This window comes from Tursiops truncatus, chromosome 8 (assembly GCF_011762595.2).
Source record: "Tursiops truncatus isolate mTurTru1 chromosome 8, mTurTru1.mat.Y, whole genome shotgun sequence".
NCBI classification, from domain to species: Eukaryota; Metazoa; Chordata; class Mammalia; order Artiodactyla; family Delphinidae; genus Tursiops; species Tursiops truncatus.
Window position 1 is genome coordinate 103,549,395 of NC_047041.1, and position 16,172 is coordinate 103,565,566.

Sequence of the window (16,172 nt, forward strand, 5' to 3'; positions counted from 1 at the left end):
TCGGTGGTGAAATGCCCCAGGGTGAGCTTCTTGGAGGTGGCCCGAGCATGCCTGGGGACTTGCCCATGTGTTCCTGCTGTGGACACCCTCCCCCTACTCTCGGGCCTCAGGGTTTGCTGCTGAACACCCAGTGGGCATCAGCTCTGCTCCAGGTGCTGGGTCGCCTTGGTAAATACGCCCAACAGATGCTCCTCTGGTACATGTTACATGAACCTTGGGATCAGGCCACCAGCCCAGGTGCAGAAGCCCCTGCTGGGGTCACGGTGGATTCCATGGGCTTCGGGGGAATAGCCGAGGGCAAGGGGCCATGTCTCCTTTCCTGAGGACTCAGTCGGACTCCAGGCCGGGGGACGGTCAGGGGAGGGCTCTTCCAGGTCAGCACAGAGACGGGACACGCTTCCAGCAGTGGTCACGTCTCTAAGATATTATGCCCGAGACAGATGCTAAGGAGCGTGAGCGTGTTTCTTGGGCATATCTTGCCGGGTTGCTTTGGACGGGAGAAGGGATTCTGTTCCGCGTGGTTGTGCGCGTGGCCTGGCTCCGAGCGCGGGCGCCGGCAGGAAGGAGCTCCACGCCGTGTCCACCGGCTTCCCTTTGAAGATGCATCAGTCAGGTTCCCGCTTCACCCGCCCGTCCCGAAAATGACTTCCCAGGGCAGCTGTGGCTGATACCCCGACAAGCTGGGAGGAGAACAAAGGTCTAGAGGGCCGAGTCCACGAAGTGGGGATTCCTCTGGACGGCGGTCCTGGCACATAGATGGATTTGTGCAACCGAGTCCAGGCTGCGGGCAGGGCCGCGCCGCCCTCCAGGTGGGCCTCCTGCCGCCTTGCCTGTGACGGCGTCCTGGACGGCGGGTTCAGGCCAGCCTCGGGTCGGCAGCCCCTTGGGGGATTAGCTCGGGGTGGCTCCCCGTCTGGGGGTGGGGGTGGGCCCGGGGCTGGTTCACTCTGGGAGGCAGCCCTGAGGTCCCCTCCCCGTCCTCAGGGACCAGGGATGGACCGCCAGGGCAATCCCGACATGCACAGGTTGGAGCCGTGTGGGGTGGACATGGGTGTAGCCCCCGCCTCTTTCTGCATCCACAGAGCTGCCTCTCTGCTCCCTGCTTTCCTACCCTCTTGGGCTGGGGGTTCCCTGGGACACCTCCTTAACCCCCTTCCTGAGTCTAGAGCCCTTGGGGTTAGAGGTTCCTGCCCACAGGTGCTTAGACTTTCCCGTGGCTCCAGCCGCATCCTCCGGACCCGGCCTCTCACCCTTTGCTTGCGTGTTTCCCCCTCCCGCTCCCTGCCCAGCTAGGCTCCCAACCCAAGAGCGTGTCCTCTCCTCCTCCAACCTGCCACAGCTCTTCGGCCTTGTGCCACAGGGTTCAACTTTATTGGTAAAAGTAACTCGGACTCACTGTCTCCCTCTTCTGTCTCTGACTGATGGCCCCTCGGGCCCTGCACTTCCCTCTTCTCCCTCTGACCAGCTTCTTGGCAGGTGCCAGGCCCATGACAGCCCAGCGTGGGTCCTCTCCCAAGCAGATTCTTCCATCCGGAGCTCTTTCCTGAGCCCACGTGCCCAGCTGCCCCCGGCCCTCTCCCTCGGAAGCCTGAGTCGCCTCCCGCCACACGCCACGGTCTCACGTATGGGAGCAGCTCACCTCATCCACGCACTTGGCCACACGGTGTAGGGTCTTCCTTTCCAAAACAGCAACATCCTGGTTCCGGCCTGGAGCCTGCCTCTCCCAGCCAGAGGCTGTAAGGCCTTCCACATCTATGCAGGGCTTGTGCTCTCACTTAGCTATGGAGTCATCATCGTCATCATCTTTTCACTTGTTTGTGAGCGGCCATGTCTCCCAAAGCAGGTGGGAGCTCTCTGGGCTTGAACTGGGGTCTCTGTGCTGATCCCCTGGCAGGGAGTCAGGACACACCGGGTCTGCATCAGAAGCGACCTCTCCCTCTTAGTCCTTCCCCCACTCTCTCTGTCCCCCACTTCCCCTCACCGGCCCGTCCTTGCATCCTCCTTCCCCACAGCTGCCTGTCGGATCGTCCCTGAGTGGAACTCCTGTCCTGTCATAGCTCGCGCTGCCTCTTTCCCTCAACCCCGCTCCCTGCCCCTGGGCGAGCATCTGTTCATCCTGCAGCACTCACTGAATGTCACCTCGTGCTGGAAAAGCAGCACGGGACAGACCCATGCCCTGGTGGGGTCAGTGTTCTAGAAGGGGAGATATAGACAGCAGTGACCGGGACAACCGCAGCCCGTCAGGTGGTCGGTGTTCTAGAGGGACGCCGAGCAGAGAGGATGGGGGCCCAGGGGGCAGGGGTGGGGGTCGTTCAAGCTCCCCTGACAGCACCCTAGCTGCTTCTCCAGCCGCGTTGGTTCTGAAGCCCTGCCTTCTCCTCTCACTGACTTGTGTATATCCTGTCTATTTCCTTCTGTTTCTAGAGTAGCGGGAGGAACGGTGCCCGTTATTAATCCCGAAATAGGCAAAGCGTTTAAACACCCTTGTGCTCACACAGTCATCAGGCAGGTCCCTGGATGGCGGTTTTAGCCATTCCTGGGTAAGAGCAGGCTCGGGCCTTGCCCTTTGCGGACTGGAGCTGTCTTTCTAAAGCTTCCTCCCCAGCTGTTTCCCCGCCCCGAGGATGGAAGAAGAAGTTTTGCAGGTTGACCCATAGTCCAGGCTGTTTGGCCCGTCTCTGGGGCAGGAAGTGTCACCTGTGTGTGGCTTGCCTTGTACTCGTTGGAGGCCCCGGGGGTCACTTGGGCTCTCTGCAGCCCCCCCCCCCCGATGTCTTCCTCGGCCAGGACCACGGGGAGGTTGTGTCCCTCGCAGCCGCCATCTGCTGGTGGCCGTCTACTGTCAGGGTAGACATTCATGGGGAGTACCCGGTGGGGAGTGACACACCCGGTGGAGCAGGCGGGCCAAGGATGAATCACAGCCTGAGAAGTTAAAAATACATCCGTCCCCCTGTTCCTGACATTTCCTGAGTCGATGGAGGTGACTTCCAGCACGAACAGAATAAACACTCATTGCAGGAGTGATGGATTGGCTGTGTGTCCGGGTCCATGAGCCCTGGGGGAGAAGGGTGCAGGGCTTCCGGGCAGCGGGGCCACAAGCTGTGCGGGTGTGTAAGATCTCTTTTGTTACGTGAAACAATAACCAGAGCAGTTTTAATTTGGGGCTTTGTGTCTGAGTATAATTGTTCCATCAGAGAGCAGAACTCTTTTTTTCTTTAAACGTGTGCTTTCAAAGGGTTGGTCTTGGGCTCTCACCTCTTTGCACGGCCAAGTCATTAGAAACAGAGGATTCAGTGTAAGGCAATTGCACCTCAGGTGACTTTCTGGGGTCTACTGTTTTGTGGGTGGCCGTGCAGACCCCGCAGCTGTGGGTTCTGCCTCTTGGAGTACGGCTGAGGACGGGCTTCTCTGGGGTCTGCCCACCCTTCTGCGCATCACGCCGCTGTTGATCTGCGGGTCGTGTGATGAGCTGGCCGGGGGATGGATGTGTGCTCTGCTTGCCCTGCCTCTACCCCACTCCAGACCTGGGCTTGGTGTGTGGAGTCAGCCGAGCACAGGAGGGCGGAGGCCAAAAGGTCGGACAGCAAGGCTGGCTGGCACTCGGGCGCCTTCGGCACCTGGCTTGACCATTTTGACATAACTTCCTGGAGGTATCTAGTTTCCTCTCCTGAAAATCAAGGGCAGGGGAACTTCTTGAGCAGGGGTTGAAACCCGTGGACCGGAGGCCAGAATGACTATGTTTGTGCCACTTTCAAACGCACGGTGGTTTTTACACTTTTTTTTTTTTTTTCCCGGCACTGCACAGCATGTGGGATCTGAGTTCTCTGACCAGGGATTGAACCCAGGCCCTCGGCAGCGAAAGCGCAGAGTCCTAACCACTGGATTGCCAGGGAATTCCCTACATTTTTAAGTGATTGAAAACAATCAAAAGAATGGTGTCTCGTGACGTGTGAAAATTATATGAACTTCCAGGTTTTTTGTTTTTAATTTTTGTTGTTTGCACAAATAAAGTTTTATTGGAACACACTCGCGCTTGTTTTAGGCACCCTCGGTGGCTGCTTTATCGCGACAGGGACCTTATGGCCTCAAAGCTGAAGGTATTTACGATCCTTTTCAGAAGCAGCTTGCCAGCCCCTGTCCCCGACAATCCGCCTCCTGGGCTCTCTCCCGGCTCCCATGTTATCAGGCGGCCCAGATTCGATTCTGTTCTTTCTGGGCTCCGCTCAGGGCCCAGGAAAGGGGGAGGCCCCCGAGTTGGCCCCAGAGGGAGCCTGGGGACGGGGGGGTTGACACGTGTGCTCCCTGTACACAGGTCCTACTTGTCTGCGCCAGGATTTGGGAAAGGCCTGGTCCAGCAGAGTTACTTCTACAGATGTGTTGGATTTGGTCAAGGTGTGTTGAAAGCTGCCGTAAAAAGGCCGCTTCGGGACCATTTATTTTCTCAAGTGTTAGAGTCTTGTTGTCCTCCCAAGTTGGAGGGCCTGAGAGGTGTTTCATGGGGTCTGTAATCGTTCAAAGTGGGATGGGGTGAGGGAGGGGCTTCCGAGGCAGAGGGAAGCCCTGCCAGCCCAGAGCCAAGGTTCTGTCCTTGCGGTGGGTGCCGCCAGCCCAGCCCGGGGGGGAGCAGCTCACACCCTCCTCACTTTGTTCTGGGCAACCAGAGGGTGGGGCGAGGGTGTGTGTGGGGACAGAGGTTGGGGGAGGGATTGCTGCTGGCCAGCGGCTGTCTCCCCGCCCCCCCCCCATCTGGCCCCTTGTCCTCTGCGGGCTCACTTTCATCCTTCCTAAGCTGGGCAACATGTACTTCCTCCCCTCAGTCAATAGAACATGCACTTATTTATGTCTGGAATTGAGTTGTTAAAGGAAATAAAGAAAATATGGATATAGAGAAGGATGAGAAAAATCTCTTCAAGAGATGCTGTTGGCATTTTGGTATATAAAAGGTGGCGTCTTTATTTTCCAGATGTGGACGCTCTCTTTATAGCGATCATGTCCTACCTCTACCATTCTGCCCGCCCCCGCCCCCAGCGCCCAGCCCTGGTTATTCTGTGTCAAGGAAGGAGCAGGGGTTTGAGCCCTGCCTCTCACGGGCTATGTGTTGTTAGAGACACTCTTTCTCTTGCTGTGCACCTCCTCGGCGGGAATCCCAGGCGAGACCCCTCCCCACGTCTGAGTTCTGTGCAAAGCGTGTGTTCATCGCCTTTATGTTGCCTTCCTCTTGTGGGGCCGAAGCCAGAACCAGCACCCTGGACCAGTTCGGAGGATTAATCTATCACCTGCCCTGTATGGCTAACCAGTGGGCCAGGCCTGGTGCCCAGAGCTCCGCACGGAGATCCTACAGCCCAAGGTCTACACTCCAGCTCGTGGTACAGGACGTGGTCCCATCTGGTGTTCTCATCTGGGCTGCTCATTGGAGCCACCTGTGGGGAGCTGCTTTCAGGACTCGTACCTGGCCTTCCAGTTTGGTGTAATTGCCCCAGGTTGGGGCCCAGCCACTGTTCTTTGGTTAAGTTCCCAGGGTGACTTTATTTATGTTTTAATATTCATTTATTTATTTGACTGCACTGGGTCTTAGTTGCAACATGCGGAATCTTCACGGTGGCATGCGGGATCTTTAGTTGTGGCTTGCGGGCTCTTAGTTGAGGCATGTGGGACCTAGTTCCCTGACCAGGGATCAAACCCAGGCCCCCTGCGTTGGGAACGTGGAGTCTTAACCGCTGGACCACCAGGGAAGTCCCTCCAGGGTGACTTTAGCTGCGACCCTCAGTTACAGGTGGAGAGGTTGAGGTCCATGTGGGATGCAGAGGGACTTGGCTGTGGGGCAGAGCTGGGGTGGGACCCCTGGCTGTAGGACCCAGAGCTGCCTGCCACTCCTGGTTGGGCCAGCAGGTTTGTCCTGTGCTGTCCAACAACAGAGGACCAAAGTCTTTTCTGCTCAGCACACACCCGATCTGTCTTATGTGTCTGCCACCTGCAAACCTGAAGGTTTGTAGCCTTTCTGATGAGCTGGAAATATAATCCGGCTGCAGGAGACCTGTTGAGACTTGCCTTTAATTCACCATGTCTCTTTCATCCTGGCTTGAGAGCCAGGAGAGTTTGGATGTTACATTTTTATCTTGTTTTTCACATCAGCTCCTACAGGGTCCTCTGTCATCACAGCCACATCTTATCCTGATTGTGTGTTTCAGTTGGTTAAGGCGTTTTTATGTTTGATAGTAGTTTTCTCCTCTGTGGCTTTTGTGGTTGATGCTTTTAATCAGTGCTGACTCTTCAAGAAAAAGATTTAACTTTTACATCTCAGAGTAAACAGCCACTAGTGTGTCTGGTGTTGGGAAGCATCTTAGAGCTGTAGGCTCAGACTTAGACCCAGAAGCGTCCTCAGAGTTCACCTGGTGCTGACCGAGCAAGAAATTAGTCCACAGACAAGCGGGAGGCTTTGCCCAGGGCTTGCAGTACGTTGGCTGTCCAGCCTTTTGGAACTGAGCTCCGCATCAAGGGTGTGAACTGGTGCCTCCCCGTCCTACATCTTGGCAGACATTACTAATCAATGAGCCCATCCCGGGTCGGAGACCCACACCTTGGTATTCCAGGCAGCTACTGCTAGTCGATCAGCAACGGTGAGAGAGAGGACACCTGTTTGTCTTGCCTGCCCCTCTCAGCCCAGCATCCATCCCCAGGTAGGGGAGGCAGTGGGGAAGAGCCCCTGAATGGCCCCATCACTGAAAACATCACTCATCCAGCTGCCCCAGTGAGCCGTGGCTTTGTTAGGTGGCCTCGGCAGGCGCAGACGCTGCTGGGGCCCATCCTGTTCCAGGCAGTTCAGGCCCGTGGCTGGTTCAGCCCTACGTCTGCCATCCTGCAGGTGATCAACATCGACGGGACTAAGAGGCGGACGCTCCTGGAGGACAAGCTCCCACACATTTTCGGGTTCACGCTGCTGGGGGACTTCATCTACTGGACCGACTGGCAGCGGCGCAGCATCGAGCGCGTGCACAAGGTCAAGGCGAGCCGGGACGTCATCATCGACCAGCTGCCCGACCTGATGGGGCTCAAGGCTGTGAATGTGGCCAAGGCCGTCGGTGAGTCGGGTCAGCCTCCAGCCGTGGGTCAGCCATGCCACAGGCTCGTGGCTGCCCTTTTGGTGCACAGGCAGCCCAGTTGGAGGCCAAAGCTGGGGGTGTAAGTGACCGGCTGGGGCACCACTCTGGGGCTGGACAGCACAGGAGATGGTGAGAATATTGGTCCAGGACCAGTGGCATGGGGGTGGGGTATCGACCAGGCATGGTGACTGGGCACTGCTGGCAATAATTGTTCTCACGATGGCTAACACTTGCGGAGCGCCTGCTGTGTGCGAGGCTGTGGCTAAGCGCCTTAGTGCCCAGGGCAGCCCTCTACGTGAATTACGACGTGGCCCTATTTGCGCTGGGGAGAGGGTGGCAAAGCCGTGTAGCTAATGGGTGGCCGAGCTCAGGACTCATGCCCGGGTCTGCCTTGACCTCGTGGCTGGGCTGAGCTGTGATTGTTGTCCAGTGTGACAGGCTGGACCCTCAAGCACACACCAGGATCTGCAGAAAGCCCCCTTAACACAAGGATTTGCCTCTTTATAAATATGATTCCCAGTGCAGGTCGACAGGCTACACTGGGGACAGTGGTGTCCAGCTGTGGTGGGAGGACAGATGGGGGGACGGGACTGTGGGCTCTGTGGCGGCAGGGACCCTGTCCCCAGCTGGGGCCCTGCACCCAGCACTGCACCTACACATCAGAGACACTCAGCAACCCTTTGCTGGAGGGAGGGAGGGAGGAAGGACCAGAGAGGCCCCAGTGCTTGCCCTTAAGTCTAGTGGGTGAGACACCCCTTAGTTAGCTCTGCTGCCAGGCTGGTGACTACAGTTGAGGTGTTAGAATATGAGGGAGGGCACTTGAGCTTGGAAGTTAGGGAGCAGGTGGGGGTCAGGGTTTGCCCGGCAGAAGGGACAGCTGAGCAAAGGCCTGGAGGTGAGGCCGTGGGCGGAGACCCTGGGGGGATCTAGTGCATCTTGGTCTCTGGGAGAGGCCTTTAGTCACAACCTGCACTCCTGAGACAAGGCGATGGAATCAACACACTTAGTTTACCAGCGCCTTTGAAAACACGTTCCTCATCCACTGTGGAACGTGAGGTCCCCCGGTTAGTGAGTGTCTGAAAAATAAAAAGAAAACCCTAGAGATAAGAAACATGATATATCCATTGGGTGTGATTTAAAGTTGAGAAATTGGACCCCTCCCTCCCTCTTTCCCTCTCTCTCATGTAGGGATTTACTGGGAAAGATGGGGGAGAGGATTCTTTTTCTAGCTGAAATACTTAACACTAAATTAAAGCCAATTTTAACAGCACTGCAGCAGATGAGTGAGACTAACGGCCTGGCCAAAAATACACGAATGCTAAGTACAGTCTGCTACAATAAGAAAGAGGCGCCTTTGGCCGTCCTGGGTGCATCTGAGTTCGAGGGCACCGAGAGTGCCGGAAACGGGAGGAGGAACTGTCTGGGTGGCGTCTCGGGCTGCGGCCCGGTCAGCAGGCCGGGAGTCCAGGCCCGGCGGGGTGGGGGCGGCAGGGGGTGCGATTGTCCCCAGGTCGCCATGAGGATGGAGGAGTCCAAGTGCGGAGATGCCCTGGGCGCAGAGCCAGCCGTTGTTACGTGCCTTCCCCGTGCCTGGGGAGGCCCTGGGTTTCCATCCACCCACCTGCTGTCCCTGTGTGACGTCTGGCAGAAATGAAGCCTCGTACAACCGTGGAGCCACTGCCCACCCCCTCTTTGCTGGGCCTCTGGCGTCTAGAGCCTGTGTCTTTCCGTCCAGGGACCAACCCTTGTGCAGACAGGAATGGGGGCTGCAGCCACCTGTGCTTCTTCACGCCCCGCGCCGCCAAGTGCGGCTGCCCCATCGGCCTGGAGCTTCTGAGTGACATGAAGACCTGCATCGTCCCCGAGGCCTTCCTCGTGTTCACCAGCCGGGCCGCCATCCACAGGATCTCCCTGGACACCAATAACAACGACGTGGCCATCCCGCTCACGGGCGTCAAGGAGGCCTCTGCCCTGGATTTTGACGTGTCCAACCATCACATCTACTGGACTGACGTCAGCCTAAAGGTACGGCAGCTGGGCGTCCTCCCTGTGCACCTTTCCCGTGAATACCTACCTGGTGATGGTATCGCCTCAGAGGCTGAAAAAAGGTTTTCTTCCTTTTTTTAAAAAAAAAAAATTTATTTATTTGGTTGTGTGGGGTCTTAGTTGCGGCAGGCGGCGCCTCAGCTGCAGCTCACGGGCTCCCCAGTTGTGGCACATGGGCTCCTTAGTTGCGGCACGTGGGCTCCTTAGTTGTGGCATATGAACTCCTAGTTGCGGCATGCGGGCTCCTTAGTTGTGGCATACGAACTCCTAGTTGCGGCATGCATGTGGGATCTAGTTCCCCAACCAGGGATTGAACCCGGGCCCCCAGTGTTGGGAACATGGAGTCCCATCCACTGCGCCACCAGGGAAGTCCCTTGTTTTTTTAATGGTTTGTTAAAATTGAAGTTTACTTGCTGTACAGTATAAGTTACAGGTGCACAATAGAGTGAGTCACAATTTTTAAAGGCTATACTCCATTTATAGTTATTATAAAATACTGGCTACATTCCCCGTGTTGTACAATATATCCTTGTAGCTTATCTTATACCTAATAGTTTGTACCTCTTACTCTCCTACCGTGACGTTGCCCCTCCCCTTTCCCTCTCCCCACTGGTAACCACTGTATCTGTGAATCTGCTTCTTTTTTGTTGTATTCACTAGTTTGTTGTATTTTTTAGGGTTGCACATATAAGTGATATCGTACAGTATTTGTTTTTCTCTGTCTGAATTATTGCACTTAGCATAATACCCTCCCAGTCCATCCATGTTGTTGCAGATGGCAACATTTCATTCTTTTTTATGGCTGAGGAGTATTCCCTTGTAGAAAAAGTTTGGGTTTTTTTTTTTTAAAGAACTATAGGGAATTCCCTGGTGGTCCAGTGGCTAGGACTGCACACTTCCACTGCAGGGGGCACAGGTTCGATCCTTGGTCGGGGAACTAAGATCCCGCAAGCTACACAGTGCTGCCAAAAAAATAAATAAATTTTAAAAATTTAAAAAAATAAAAGAACTATAATATTTATTGTAACTCGATTCACACCATTAGAACATTAGTGAACCTGTGTTAATAAATAAGCACGAATGATTACAATGAGCAGGTCCAGTGGACACACAGGTGGCCATTTCTAGAGTGATTGTGTGTCCGTGTATTTTTCGATTCACCCCACCCACTCCCTCACGAGCGCCCACTTACTTAGCAAGCTCTTTCTTTGTTCCGGGTGCTAACATAAACATCCTGGATGAATACAGGAAAGCCTCTTTCATCTTCTAAAGCAGGGTTTGGCATACTGGTCCGTGGTCTCTGTGTTTTGTCAATAAAGTTTTATTGGGTCACACTGGTGCCCACTTGCTCATGGATCGTCTGCACCTGCTTTTGTGCCACTGGGTTGTGACGGATCCACATGTCCTGTGACACCTGAAATATTTACAGAAAAGGTCTGCTGACCCCTGTTCTAAAGTACCGGACAACTCAAACAGTTTAATCGCCTATCTTTTATTCTACTGTTGGTATTACATGGCTCTTAAAGATTTTTCTGATTTTAAGAGTCACAGGGTTCATCGTAGAAAGAGAGAAAAGTATATTATACAGAAAAGTATAAAGAAGAAAATAAAAACACCTACATCCCCACCATCCCAAGTCAGCCATTGATGTCATTTTACTGCATTTCCTTTGAGTTTTCCCCTATGTTAGTATTTCTCATAATCACAATCATATGCTACGTAGAATTCTGTATCCTGGTTTTTTCTACATCCCATTATAACAGGTATTTTATCAGCCTGTTACAAACTCTTTAACATAATTCTTTAAACGTGTAAAATATTCCAGTGCACGTATATTCCTTATCATACTTAACCGTTCCCTTATTTTATTTATTTTTCTTATTTTGCGGTACGCGGGCCTCTCACTGCTGTGGCCTCTCCCGCTGCGGAGCACAGGCTCCGGACGCGCAGGCTCAGCGGCCATGGCTCACAGGCCCAGCCACTCCGCAGCACGTGGGATCTTCCCGGACCGGGGCACGAACCCGTGTCCCCTGCATCGGTAGGCGGACTCTCAACCACTGTGCCACCAGGGAAGCCCCGTTCCCTTATTTTAAATGTTCTTCCAGTTTTTTCCGACTCCAAATGATACCACAGTGACAGGCATCTCTGTGGGTAAAGCCTCTTCTGTGTTTTCATTCCTATGGATAAAGTTTCAGGAGGAAGATTACTGGGTGAAAGGATACAGTGATTTTTTTTTTTAAGGTTACAACTATTTTGAAGGGTCATGATACCTATATATATATATAATATAGCTTACATATAATGATATATTTTTATAATTATATACTATTATATAAAATATTTTTACATATTTTTAAATGAAGTATATATTTTATATGTATTACCAAATTGTTTCTTCTAAAAAGGTTGTATTTTGCTGCTTTTCAAATGTTCCTTCAAAAACTCAAATGTTGGGAAAAACTTAAAATAAAATATAAAATAAAAAGAATAAAACCTCGAATGTTGGTGATTTGGTCCCGGGTGTGATCAGTAGTTGCTCCAGGAGACATCTGCAGAAACTCTGGTTTCTAACCGTGTCCCTTTCCTCCTCACCTGCTCCCAGACCATCAGCCGGGCCTTCATGAACGGGAGCTCCGTGGAGCACGTGATCGAGTTTGGCCTCGACTACCCGGAAGGCATGGCCGTCGACTGGATGGGCAAGAACCTCTACTGGGCGGACACCGGGACCAATAGGATCGAAGTGGCCCGGCTGGACGGGCAGTTCCGGCAGGTCCTTGTGTGGAGGGATCTGGACAACCCGAGGTCGCTGGCCCTGGACCCCACCAAAGGGTAAGGACCATTTTTGTCCAGCAGGCGTGTCCCCGTCACCTCTCTACACCAGCCAGTGCGTTGATGACCTGAGGCCGCGGCAGACGGCTGCCCACCTGGCGCTCTGCGGTTGGAGCAGTAACGACCGCTACTAGCTTTGAGGTGGCCGGGGCCGGCGGGACCCTTGGAGGTCATCTGGTTCATTTCATAGAGGGGACACTGGGGCCCAGAGCAGCAGGCAGGAAGGGAAGCCTCTGTATCAGGCACCGCATGGGGCACTCCCAGAGGGGTCATCTCATCTGGGCGTCCAGGAGCCCTGCAAGGGGTGGGTGATTTTACAGATGCAGAAACTGAGGCTCAGAGAAGCTCAGTGATTTACTGAAGGTCACATAACTGGTTAGAGCAGGGCTGGGCCAGGAAGTCCCATGCAGTCCTTTCTAGGCTCCTGTCCTGGGCTTCTCCCCTCCTGCTTCTTGCTGGCCACTTAGCGGCGGTTTAAAACCCACCTTGCAAGCTTGCAAGGCACATGCTTTTATGTGTCAGGCAGCCTGGGGGCCCTGCCCTGGGGCCAGAGAGGCCAGGGTGGAGTCTTCCTCTGCGCTCAGTGCTCAACCCATAAAGCATCAGTGGTGTGTAGGGAGCGCTCCGAACCCTGCCTGCCACGTGCTCTTTCAGGGAAGGGAAGATTTCGGCAGAACAAAAAGAAAGGTCCAGGTTTTAGCGAAAGAACCAGTAAAACGTACACAATTCTGGAACGGGGATTCCTTCCCCGGAGCCACTGCTGAAGAGAGAGGAGGGAGGACCCGTTGGTGGAGACGGCAGAGCTGAGTTCGAGTCCTGACCCTACGATGCCTGTTGGCCTCAGCGTCTTGTTTTCTACCTTCTTTAAGGAGAGGAGACTGTACGCCGCGATTTGCCCACGTGCTTCCTGCCCGCCCCGGTCACCCTGGCATCCTGTCCAGCTTCGTTAGCGTTTGTCCCTGACACAGGTGTCCCAGCCTGGATGTCGTGTTGCCCGGTCACCCTGTCCGTGCACCCGAATGGGAATATCAGGGCTTGGCTTGCAGGGGGGCTGCTGTGGGACCCCAGGAGGCAGCATGTAGCTCCGTGACTGCTCCCAGAGGGATGGTGGGGTGGAGGGGCCTCCGAGGGTCTCACCTCTTCCCTGCTTCCTGCAGGGATGCCATCGGCACAGCCGCGGAGATGGCGGCAGGTGTGCCCCCTGCCCTGCCGTGAGGGTGGCCGTGCCTGAGCCTGCCCCGCCCTGCTCCCGTGTCTTCCAGCTACATCTACTGGACCGAGTGGGGCGGCAAGCCCAGGATCGTGCGGGCCTTCATGGACGGGACCAACTGCGTGACGCTGGTGGACAAGGTGGGCCGGGCCAACGACCTCACCATCGACTACGCCGACCAGCGTCTCTACTGGACGGACCTGGACACCAACATGATTGAGTCATCCAACATGCTGGGTGAGGGCCGGTGCGTCCTGCCGCCAGGGGGCGTCCCTGCCCTGGGCGTTGGCCATGCTCAGCCCCCATGGCGCTGTGCCCCTGGGCCCTCCAGGCCCAAGCCCCACAGGAGGTGCGGCCACGCCCCGGGTGCTGACCCAGCCTCGCCCCCTCCTGAGGGTTGTCCCTTTCCGCCCCTGGTGCTGTCGCTGCAGATGTGTCAGTAGAGACCCCAGTGACAGCTGTTCCCTACACACCAGCTGAGAGCCGGGTCCCGGCCAACCCTGTGCCAGGATTCTAATCTGACCCTACACCACATAGCGTAGGTTTTCGGTGATGGCGAAACTGAGGCCCACGGAGGTCGTGGGACTTGTGTAAGGTCACAGAGTGCCACTCAGACCCCACGGCCACGTGCTACAGCTCCATCTGACCCTGAATACCTACTGGGCGCTAGGCATTGTTCTGGGACCACTCAACACCTGGGATTAGGTTAAAAACAAAAAAACCCTCGCTCCAAGCCACCCAGCAGTGAGGGCAGGACTTGAGCCTAGAAATCACATGACTCTGGACTTCTTGCAGGGGGTGGTTATATTAGCTCTCCTGGGTGATACCACATGACGGGGCTGCCCTGTGCGACTGAGAGAATTTGGCTTCCTTCCTAATCACTGCTGCTGCCGCCACCTGTGATGGGTGTCGTTGTGCCCATTTTACAGATGAGGAAACTGAGGCATAGGTGGGCCGAACGGCTTGTCCCCAGGTACTGTGTGAGCAGAGCCAGGACTAGAAGCTCAGTGGCCTGGTTTCTGCTTGCGGCGGGCTGCACCCGCCCCTGCATGCTGACTGTCCTGGTGTATGAGGCCAAGAGCAAGGCTTGAATGTGTCTTTGAGACTGCCACCCCCAGCCCCACAGGGAATTACAAGAGGCTGGTGCCAGGTGGGAAACCAGTCACAGCACAGCTGTGGTTGCCCGAAATAATCAAGCTCCCTGATTACCCCAGAGTAAAGACACACTGGGAGGAAAAGCAGCAAAAACCCTGGAAACCCCCTCGACTCTGCAGGTTGAGGGTGGTCGTGTGCGTCCAGTCAGGCCGTTTTCAGCCGTATTCCCACTGAATGGTGTAGACGTGTAGGGAGCACTTGGTTAATAACAGGGGAGGCCCCGGGCAAGGGAAAGGTGGGAATGTTGCCTGGCGTGGCGCGAGTGGGCATGGAGCGTGAACCTGGGGCCCCGCCATCCTGGTTGCATTCCTGGCCTTGCCACTTGCTGTGTGACTTGAGCCAGGTGACTTAACCTTTCTGTGCCTCGGTCCTCTAATGCCGATGGTCCCTTCCTCCTACAGCTGCTACTGTGAGAATTAACTGAAGGCACTTCTCATCAAGTCTGGAGCACAGTCACTGCCCTCTGAGTGTTTAGTTAATGATCGTTGTTGTTGGAAAAGTCCACTGCGAGTCCCAGTCCAGGGCCCGGGGTGGAGTGGGGGCGGACAGCGTGTGCGTGACAGGCAGTCAGGGAGCACCTTTATTTCAGAACTATCTTTTTTCTAATGATAAAATGATCAACTTAGAAAATTTCTAAAAACGCAGAAAAACAGGAAGCAAAATTTTAATTATCCATTATTTCACCAGTCAGTAATAATGTATATTCATCTGTTGGCATATCTCTTTCCAGTCTCAAAATTTTTTTGATTGATTTTTTTAAGCAAATATTTTTAACTGTTCATCTCTGAAGACTTTTTTCACTTTTTTCCTTTTTAAAAATCATTTTGAAAACATTATTTCAAATCGTGCCGCATATGATTTTCATTTGGCTTTCTCCCACTCCTGTACAGGAGGAGCATGTCCCCAGGTCACCAATAGGCTTTCACTGGTACCGTTTTTACTGTGAAATAGAGCATACGTGAGGCATTCATACGACACACACACTTTGACAAGACTTAGAAACCCATGCCCAGGTGGAGGGACAGAACTTGTCGAGTGTCACCGGGCCCTGCACCTGCTCTCCCTCCCTCATGCGGCCCTGAGCCTGCGTGTTGCCGCAGTAGTCCCAGCAGGTGCACACAGGTGTGTGCTCTGCGTGTAACTGCTCGGCGGGTCACGTGATCAGACCCTGGTTCGTTTCACAAGCCCTCTGCTGCTGGCGAGAGAATGGCACCAGCGTTCCCAAATGAAAGCAAGGTGTGGGCAGGGCTACCTTCCATCTGGAGGCTCTAGAGGAGAATCCATTGCCTTTTCCATCATCTGGGGGCTGGCTGCATCCTTGACTTGTGGCCCTTCCTCCATCCTCAAAGCCAGCTGTATAGCCTCCACCAGCCTCTCTCTCACTGTCTTGCTCCCTCTTATAAGGACGCTAGTGTTTGCACTGGGTGCACTGGGATAATCCAGAATCATGTCCCCATTTCAAAATCCTTAATTTAGTCACACCTGCAAAGCCCCGTTTGCCGTGTAAGGTACTATATTCAGAAATCCTGGAGATTAGGATGACCTCTTTTGGGGGGAGAGGGGGAATGTTCTTCTGCACGTAGTTTTTATCAAGCACTTAATTTGTGCCGGCATTTTGACCATTCTACATGCATGATCTCATTGAATATTTATCACAATTATATCACGAACCTCATTGTTTTTTTATCATAATTTATTACATTTAATTATCATGGATACCCATGAGGGCACTGTTACAAATAACCATTTTGGGACTTACCTGGTGGTCCAGTGGTTAGGACTTGGCGCTTTCACTGCCGTGGCCCTGGGTTCGATCCCTGGTTGGGGAACTA

The 16,172-nt window shown here is 54.3% G+C and overlaps 1 protein-coding gene across 14 annotated transcripts in view; it reads left to right on the top strand.

The window, feature by feature from the left end:
- LRP5 (LDL receptor related protein 5) overlaps positions 1-16,172 on the top strand; it is a 108,762-nt gene that overhangs the window by 62,035 nt on the left and 30,555 nt on the right. For all 14 annotated transcript variants that reach the window (XR_012333630.1, XR_012333631.1, XR_012333632.1 and 11 more), the window contains exons 8-11: positions 6,863-7,079; positions 8,836-9,125; positions 11,749-11,975; positions 13,238-13,422. Coding sequence is in view for 10 of the 14 variants with exons in the window: in XM_033861310.2 (XP_033717201.1) it covers positions 6,863-7,079; positions 8,836-9,125; positions 11,749-11,975; positions 13,238-13,422 (919 nt within the window). In the remaining 4 variants the exon portion in view is untranslated. The remainder of the gene's footprint in view (positions 1-6,862; positions 7,080-8,835; positions 9,126-11,748; positions 11,976-13,237; positions 13,423-16,172) is intronic.